Raw genomic sequence first — 7,989 nt, forward strand, 5'->3', positions numbered from 1 at the left:
GCGCTGCAGAGCCTGGATTTTGGTGTCTTTGTTTCCACAGCTACTGCAGCTTGTGCAGCCTTTTTTTTGCCTCAGATTCTGTTATTTTCCATGACTTGTCCTCATTTCCACTGTAGCAGCTCTGGCTGCTTCCTGTGTGAGACTGTTCAGCATTCCATGTGCTGAACTTCACCTTAACTCCCTTCATAAACAGACCACAGTCTGTCCTCTAGGGACAAGGGATGGGTTTTCTCTGGTGCTGGTGTTGGCTGTTACTGTCACCTGGATTATTATCCTTGGGCTGCTGGGGCTAATCACCTGCTTCTACCAAATATTAAGTAGCTCCTGTAATTAATAAATCAGAGACTGTGAGGTACATTTGAACAATACCCTGGGAGCAGTGACAGATGCCCTGATGCCACAGCCCTTGTTCAGTGTAAATTCCTTTTCTCCCAAGGAGCTTTCCAAGCCACCAGGGGCTGGAGCCTGCCCTGGCCTGTTGCTGTCTATCATTCCACACGTGCCAGCTGGAGCAGGGAGAGCTCCAAATCATGGCAAGCAGCTCCTTGGCCATAGCTCTGCTAACAGAGCTGGGGCATCATGTGCTGCCAGAAGTAAAAATAGTGTCACTGTCCCTGCTTGCTGTGGAATTCTCTGTGCCTGTGGCAGCCCCTGCTCGGTGCTGGCTGAGCTTGGGTCGCTGCAGCTCCAGGCCCGGCCATGCTTTTTGTCCTCCACTCTGGTGCCTGGAAAACGCTTCCTGTTCTCATGATTTATTGGCATTAAAAAAAATATTTCCACTTGACTTACGCAAGCGTCAGTGCCCGCGGCTCCCCCGGGCCCCTCGCCAAGGCCGGGCTGCCTTTCCCGGGAGCTCGGTGGTGACGCAGGACGGGGGACCGCGGGGCCACCCCGCTCACCCCAAACCGGCCCCGCTGCTGCTACTGCCACCTCCGCCAGCTCCTGCCCGACCCTGGAGCTGAGGGCAGCACTGCCCGTGCCCCGTCTGACCCCCAGAGCCACGGCCATCGCTGCCTGTGCCCTGCCGTGGGTCACGTCCTGCTCACGGAGCCCACTAAGCTGTAGGATTTGGGGTGGGGGTCTCCCCTTTCCCATTTTTTGCCAGCCCTCCGCTCTGTGCTGCTGTGGGGGGTGAAGCTGCAGATCTGAGCACCCCCTTCCCCGGCAGCACCGCGGGGATGGGGGGGCCCCTGTCCGTGCGGGGTCTGTCCATCCGCGGGGCTGGTCAGTCATCGGGGCCGCTTCATCCCCGGGGCCGGTCCATCATGGGGGTCTGTCCATCACTGGGGTCGCTCCGTCCTCGGGGCTGGTCCATAACCCCGGGCCGCTCCATCCCCGGGGCTGGTCCATAACCCCGGGCCGCTGCATCTCCGGGGCCGCTCCATCGCCGGGGCCGCTCCATCCCTGGGGCCGCTCCGCCCCGCTCCGCCCCCGGGCCCGCCCGTCCCGCCATGGCGGCGGCCTTCACCGCCCTCCGAGTCCTGCTCGGGCTCTTCTTCCTCCTGACGGGCGTCCTGAAGCTCTCGGACCTGCTCTCGGCAGACCTGCACCGGCACATGGTGAGCCCAGGGGCTCGGGGGGCGCAGGGCTGGGACCGGGGGGGGGACGAGCAGGTGCGGGTGGAGGGCCGAGCCCACTGTGGGGCAGGACAGAGCCCTTGGGGGGAATGAGTAAATTGGGGTGCAGGGCTGAGTCCTTGGGGGGAGTGAATAAATTGGGGTGCAGGGGTGAGTCCTTGGGAGGAGTGAGTAAATTGGGGTGCAGGGCTGATTCCTTGGGCGAGAGTGAGCAGATTGGGGTGGTGGATGGAACACTTTGGGATGCAGGGCAGAGCCCAGGAGGAGAATGGGTACGTTGGGGTGCAGGGCGGAGCCCAGGAGGAGAATGAACAGGTTGAGGTGCAGGGCTGATCTGATTGGGTTACAGGGCCAAGCCCTTACAGGGAATGAGCAGGTTGAGGTGCTGCAGTTCAGGGTGGAGCACTTTGGGGTGCAGGGCTGCGCCTTTCAGTGTGAGCCAACCTGAGCCCCTTGGGATGGAGAGCTGATCCCCTTGGGGTGCAGGGCAGGGCAGAGCAAAGCAAACCCCCCGAGGGGCTGTACCCCCAGCCCCAGGCTCAGGGCTGTCCCTCTCCCCCCTGCCCTTCCCAGGCATCGGAGTTCGTGCGCTTTGCCAAGGTGTTTCCACTGAAGGAGTTGGGGTTCGTGCCAGAGCCGGGCGGGTACCTGGCGGCCGTGGGCTGGGTGGAGGTGACGGCCGGGCTGCTGTTGGCATTTGGGCCCCAACTGCTGCAGGAGATCAGCAACTTCATCCTCAGCGTCATCATGATTGGTGAGAGCCAGCGGGTACCACCATCCTGCACGGGGTCTTGGGGAGCTTCGTCTGGAGACCCCCATTCCCATGCTCTGCTCCCTGCCCAGGTGCCATCTACACGCTGTTGGCACTGCGGGAGCCACTGGCCATGTGTGCCCCGGCCACCCTCTGCCTCGGCCTCCTCCTGCTGCTCAACATCCGCGGGTACCCGGCTGCCCCCCGGCCCAAGTTCGAGTGACCGCAGGTGGGAAGGACGGACGGCTCAGACGGCAGGAAGCGATGCCCTTGTGGTATTTTCAGGGATGGCATCGCATCCTGCGAGGTAACTTGCTGCTGAGGCACGGTGTGTCCTCTCCTGCCTCTGCCAGGGACCCTGGTGTTGGTTGTCCCCACGCTGTGGGACCTGAGCTGGTGCTGTGGGATGGTGACACCACTGTGACACTGCCGTGGCTCTGCCACTGCTCCGGCAGCTCCGTTGCTAAACTTGCACAAGGTGTCTGGCTCTTCCTGGTGTTTGGCCACACCAGGCAGGGGCTGGCTCTGCTCTCCTGAGGGCTTTCATGTTTTGAAATAAACCGTCTTTGTTTTTCATGTTTTGCCTCCATGTTTATTTCTGCCTCCCCCCACACTGAGCTGTGGTGACTGAGGGGACAGCCAGGGGTTGGAGACCCTGGTCCCCAGGAGCAGTGCCTGGGAATAAGGCCTGGGGCCAGGCAGGAGCTGGTGGCAGCTGGTGTGAAGACAGACAGACAGACAGCGGGGAGAGCCTATGTGGGGGTGGGAGCCTCCATCTGCCCAGAGCCACCCAGCAACGTGCCAGGCCACTTGGTGCACATCCAGGGTGTGACAGAGACACCACAACCCCCCAAACAGTTTGCCTGGGCAGCCACATGGATTTTATTTTTATCTTGCTCATACAAGGACCCTCTGTCCCCCAAGATGGGCACAGCCAACTTGGGATGAACCTCAAGATCACACAACAGGGTAGGGATGGCTGTGGGGGGAGACTGGGATAGGCACAGGGGGTACAGCACCCCCACACCCCCATCAGGATCTGAATCATCTTTTGTGTCCCAAAGGGACACCCACAAACTGCAGGGTCACACAAAGGAGCGAGTTGGATGCTCACAGATCTTGGGGGGTGCTGCTCCCCCTAAATCCAGCTTTGAAGCCAACAAAAGCCCTGAGAGCTGGGAGGAGGCAGATTCCTGCTTTGATCCCTTCAGGGCATCCCTTCTTTCCCTCAGCTGCCGGGTGCAGAAACTTGACCCTCTGCTGCTTTCATCCAGGCGTGGGTGGGAGAAGGGCCCTGGGAAATGGTATTGGATGTGGCTGGGGGCACACAGGGGGGTCAGCTGTGCCAGCACTGGCCACCCCCACACACCCCCAGCCCCAGCAGCCGGCGCGGGGGGTCTTAGCGTGGCTCCAGCAGGGAATCCCCCATTACATACACACACAGGTGCTCTCCACGCTCCAGCTGCTGCCCCACTGAGGGCCTTGGGATGGGGAGGGTGACTCAAACAGCCCCTGCCTCCCCCAGTGCTTAAAGACTTCTCCAGCCTGGCTGGATCAGACAGTGAGGAGCAGCCAGAGGGGACACAGCCTGTCCAGCCCGACCTGGTGGGGTAAGTAACCATCGTGGTGTGGGTGAGATGGAGCATCCCCTGTGCTCACAGTGGGGGAAGGAGAAGGAAAGGGGAACCATTGAGGCATCATGGGGCCCTTGGGGGTCCAACTGAAACTCTGAATTTTCCCCAGGCTTGGCAGCTCATGCCCTCTGTACCTCAGCCTGGTGCTGGGTGCTGCATGTGTGGAATCCAGCCCTGCCATGCTGGAAAACACCGGCTGGTGACTCAGTGCCGTCGGCGAGGTGTGGGCAGGCGGTGATGGGAGGTGAAATAGCTGCAGCCCTGGATACAGCCACTGCGGCACAACCTGGTTTTCCGTGCCTAGAACTGGAGGCAAACCTGCCTGTGCAGGGCTGAGGGGCAGGGGGGTTGCTGGCTCCACACTCGTACCTCCTGTCCATGCCTGGGTCTCTCCACTTGGGCACATGCTGAGCCAGTGGGTAACTTACTGGGGGAATTTGGGGTGCTGGGAGAGGGCTGGGATGGGTGGCCCTACAGGCACACGCTGCGTGGGAGGTGTTAAGCCCCACAGCTGCTGGCTGGAGCCAGCACAGCACCTCCGGGTGCCTTCAGCCACAGCTCTGTCCCTTGGCCACGGTGCAGCTGCCCCTGCCGCTCCCTGGGGAGCTCTGTCTGGGCAGCTGATGGTGAACTCTGAGGTCCCTCGTGGGGTGAGGGGTCATAGCCGGGGTCTCCTCATCTCCTGTGAGGTCTAAGCCCCTCCAGCATACAGTGGCCTCCCCACGGGGGCTCTGCCTCTGGCACCCAGCAGCTATTGCAGGTGACAGCCAGAGAGGTTGTCCTGTGTGGGTCAACATCCCCTCCCTATCCCTGAGGCTGTGCCACTGACTGAACCCCATCCTTGCAGGAGCCCGGGATGAACGGCTCAGCACCGGGGCTGCTGCCGACGGGACCCACCGGGGAGTGCCTGCCCAATGACCCAGTGCAGTTCGTGCTGGTGCCCATCACCTACTGCCTGGTGCTGTGCGTGGGGCTGCCAGGCAACCTGGTGGCCTTGCTGGTCTTCCTGCAGAGCGGCAAGGTGAGGAAGGCCATCCGCATCTACCTCATCAACCTCACGCTGGCTGACATCCTCTTCAACCTCACGCTGCCCCTCTGGATCCACTACTACCTGTCTGGGGGTGACTGGCTGCTGTCAGAGGCTGCCTGTCGCCTGGCCGGGGCCGCCTATTACCTGGCGACCTACAGCGCCGTCACCTTCATGGCGCTCATCAGCTTCAACCGGTTCTGCGCGGTGCGGGCGGCGCGGCGGGTGCTGCCACTCACGGGGCCCCGCGGTGCCACGCTGGCCTGTGCCCTGGCCTGGCTGCTGGGACTGGGCTGTGCCGTGCCCACCCTGGCCACCCGCCAGACCTTCCCTGCCCGTGCTGGGACCACCGCCTGCTTTGAGCAGCACGGGCGGCACCGCACCTACGCCTATGCCATGGTGGGCTTCTTCGCCATCGCCTTCCTGGTGGTGCTGGGCACCTACGCCTCCATCGCCCGGGCGCTCTCAGCACCCACTGCCAGCGTGGCCTCGCCGGGCTCCCACCGGCACCAGGCACGTGCCATGGTGCTGGGGATGCTGCTGGTCTTCATGGTCTGTGTGGCGCCCTACCACGTGATGCTGGCACCCTGGGTGGGCAGCCGGCCCCCCACTCCGCTCTGCGGGCCCCCCGACACCCTGGATGTACTGCATGCACTGAGTGTGGCCCTGCTCAGCCTCAACAGCTGCCTGGACCCCCTGGTCTACTGCTTCTCCATCCGGCGCTTCCGCGCCGACCTGGCACGGACCCTGCGCAAGATCGGCCGGTGCCTCCCGCTGCCCCCTCCGGGACCCCCTGCACCTGTGCCCGGCGCCCGCGCGTCCTCCTTTGCCTCCTCATAGCGAGGTGGGCACTGGGGTCCTGCCCCCACTGTCCCAGGGCCACAGTCCCAGTGGGATGGGATCCCCAGGACCAGGCCAGGGATGGGGAGCAGCGTGATGGGAGTTCTGACTTCGTGCACCCCCTTCCTCCTCCCACCCTGTTCTGTCTTTGCACATCTCCACGTGCCCACAGTTTCTGCTGATGCACAGATCCTGCCCCCGGCTCTGCAGGCACTGGGAGGGTGGCACTGACACTGCGAGGGGGGCACTGGCACTGCAAAGGGGACACTGGCACTAGGAGGGTGACACTGGCACTGCGAGGGGTTCACTGGCACTGGAAGAGGAGCTCGCCCAGCAAGGAGGGGCTGAGCCATGGTGGGACATGGGGAGACAGGATGGGGGAGGGATGCCCAAGGATTGCTGTCCTTTCCTGGGGATCTCCAGCCCACAGGGACATGCATGACCAAAGACCTTCATGGCATGAGCTGGGCTGTGGGGGGGGCTTCCTAGGTGGGCCTGTGTGGGGTCCCTCAGCCAATCCCATCCTGCGGCGTTCCTGAGCCTCGTGCCCGTGTCCCTTCTGCTCTCTCCCAGGATTAAAAATGAATGAGCCAAAGGCTTCCCCAGTGTCTTGGCTGGCGGGTGCCTGTGCCGGGCACCGAGCAGCATCTCGCCCCGGGGTGGGCTGCGTGCGGGGCAACCCCCGGGCCCCATCCCCGGCCCCCCTCCTGCGGCACGACCCTGCGCCAGGGCGGCTCTGGCACCGGGGGCTGCTGAGCCCAGGGCTCCCCTGCCCGGCACGGGTGGGCAGCCGTGGTGGGCGCAGCGCAGCCCCAGCCCCGCGCCTGCCGCCCCCTCCCTGCGAGCCCCGGCGCTGCGGGGGCGGTGGAGCGGCCGTGGGCGGCTGCGGGGGCGGGAGATGGTGTTTTCCCAGCCCTGGCTCGTTCCTGCTGCCAGCACAGCCCTGCTCCCGGTGCTGCACCGACGGGAGCGCGGGTGCTGAGCGCTCACGCGGGTTCTGGGGATGGTGGGGGGGCCGGGGTGCATCGGGTGCCCCCGAAATGGGGGTCTCGCTCCCTCAGCACAGGACTGCTCTCCAGCATGCTCCCACTCATCCGTGCATAGAAGGAAGGCTGAAACACTGGCCAGGAGGAGATGGGCTGCCTGGGGCACTGCTGGCAAAGGACAGGCAGGGTGGCAGTGGGCACAGGGATGGCTTAGGGTTAGGGTGGGTGGTGTGGTTGCCAGCAGGAGGGTGAAGGTGAGGGGCAAGACCAGACCCTGGAGGATGGAGTGTCCATCTGCCATGGGGATTGTGCATCAAGACCCAGGCAGAACAGAGCTCAGTTAACACGGCGTGGGCTCATGAAACACCAGTGGTGCCTGTGGTGCCCGGGCACTTTGCTCTGGCCCCATGGACGGGGCTGGATGGAGAAGGTCTCCATGTGATGCAGTGCTGCTTCTCAGCAGAGCTGGGACATGTCCCAAGGTGCCTCTGCTCCACACCCAGCCCTGGGCCAGCTGCCTTCGACCACCGGGTTCTTCCCCTTTTGAAGTTCATATTAAATTTTAATCCTTTTATATAACTGCTGAGGGAGGGGGCAGAGCTCTGCTCCCCCTGTGCAGCAGGAGCAGAGCTGTGTCAGCAGTGCAGGATGCTGCAGGGCCTGGTGGGGTCTGGGATTGGGCACCTCCTTTCAAGGGCAGCAGGACTTTTGGGGGGCTCTCTGCATGTCATAAGTGGGGGCTGCCCAAGCTCTGGCTCTGGCTCTGACAGGGTGTCCTGTTCAGGGGGAAGGCCTGGGGACATGCCCAGCCTGGCTAAGGCCCACAGCACTGGGACATGGACACAACTGCTTAAAACCCCACTCAGGGCACTCACCTGGGCCGTGTCCCCCCACACATTGGGCAGGGGGTCCCACATGGGGTGCTGGGGGGCTCCAGGGCCAGCATGGCACCAAGACAGGGCATGTGCCACCGTGCTGCTCCTGCCACCACGCAGGCAAGGCGTTACCCAGGTTATTGTTCCTGCACTTCCAGCCCACGCACACTGTAATTATTATTATTATAATTATGATCAAATTACAGGGTGTGGTGCGAGGGGCTCAGCAGGCAGGCGGCCTTTGGTGTGCTGGAGGGAGACTGAGCCCTCGGGGCTGCCCGTGCTCAGTGCTATCCCAG

General features: G+C 63.2%; 2 protein-coding genes across 2 annotated transcripts; both read left to right on the forward strand.

The window, feature by feature from the left end:
- Nucleotides 1–1,439: 1,439 nt before the first annotated feature.
- Nucleotides 1,440–2,904, forward strand: TMEM35B (transmembrane protein 35B). The gene is made up of 3 exons (XM_071576732.1): nt 1,440–1,559; nt 2,151–2,331; nt 2,421–2,904. The coding sequence occupies exons 1-3, from the start codon at nt 1,452–1,454 to the stop codon at nt 2,549–2,551; spliced, it is 420 nt and encodes a 139-aa protein (XP_071432833.1). The 5' UTR covers nt 1,440–1,451; the 3' UTR covers nt 2,552–2,904.
- Nucleotides 2,905–4,818: 1,914 nt separating this feature from the next.
- Nucleotides 4,819–5,829, forward strand: LOC139682410 (platelet-activating factor receptor-like). The gene has a single exon (XM_071576731.1). The coding sequence runs from the start codon at nt 4,819–4,821 to the stop codon at nt 5,827–5,829; it is 1,011 nt and encodes a 336-aa protein (XP_071432832.1).
- Nucleotides 5,830–7,989: the final 2,160 nt, after the last annotated feature.

The sequence above is a fragment of the Pithys albifrons genome, chromosome 24 (genome assembly GCF_047495875.1).
Source record: "Pithys albifrons albifrons isolate INPA30051 chromosome 24, PitAlb_v1, whole genome shotgun sequence".
NCBI classification, from domain to species: Eukaryota; Metazoa; Chordata; class Aves; order Passeriformes; family Thamnophilidae; genus Pithys; species Pithys albifrons.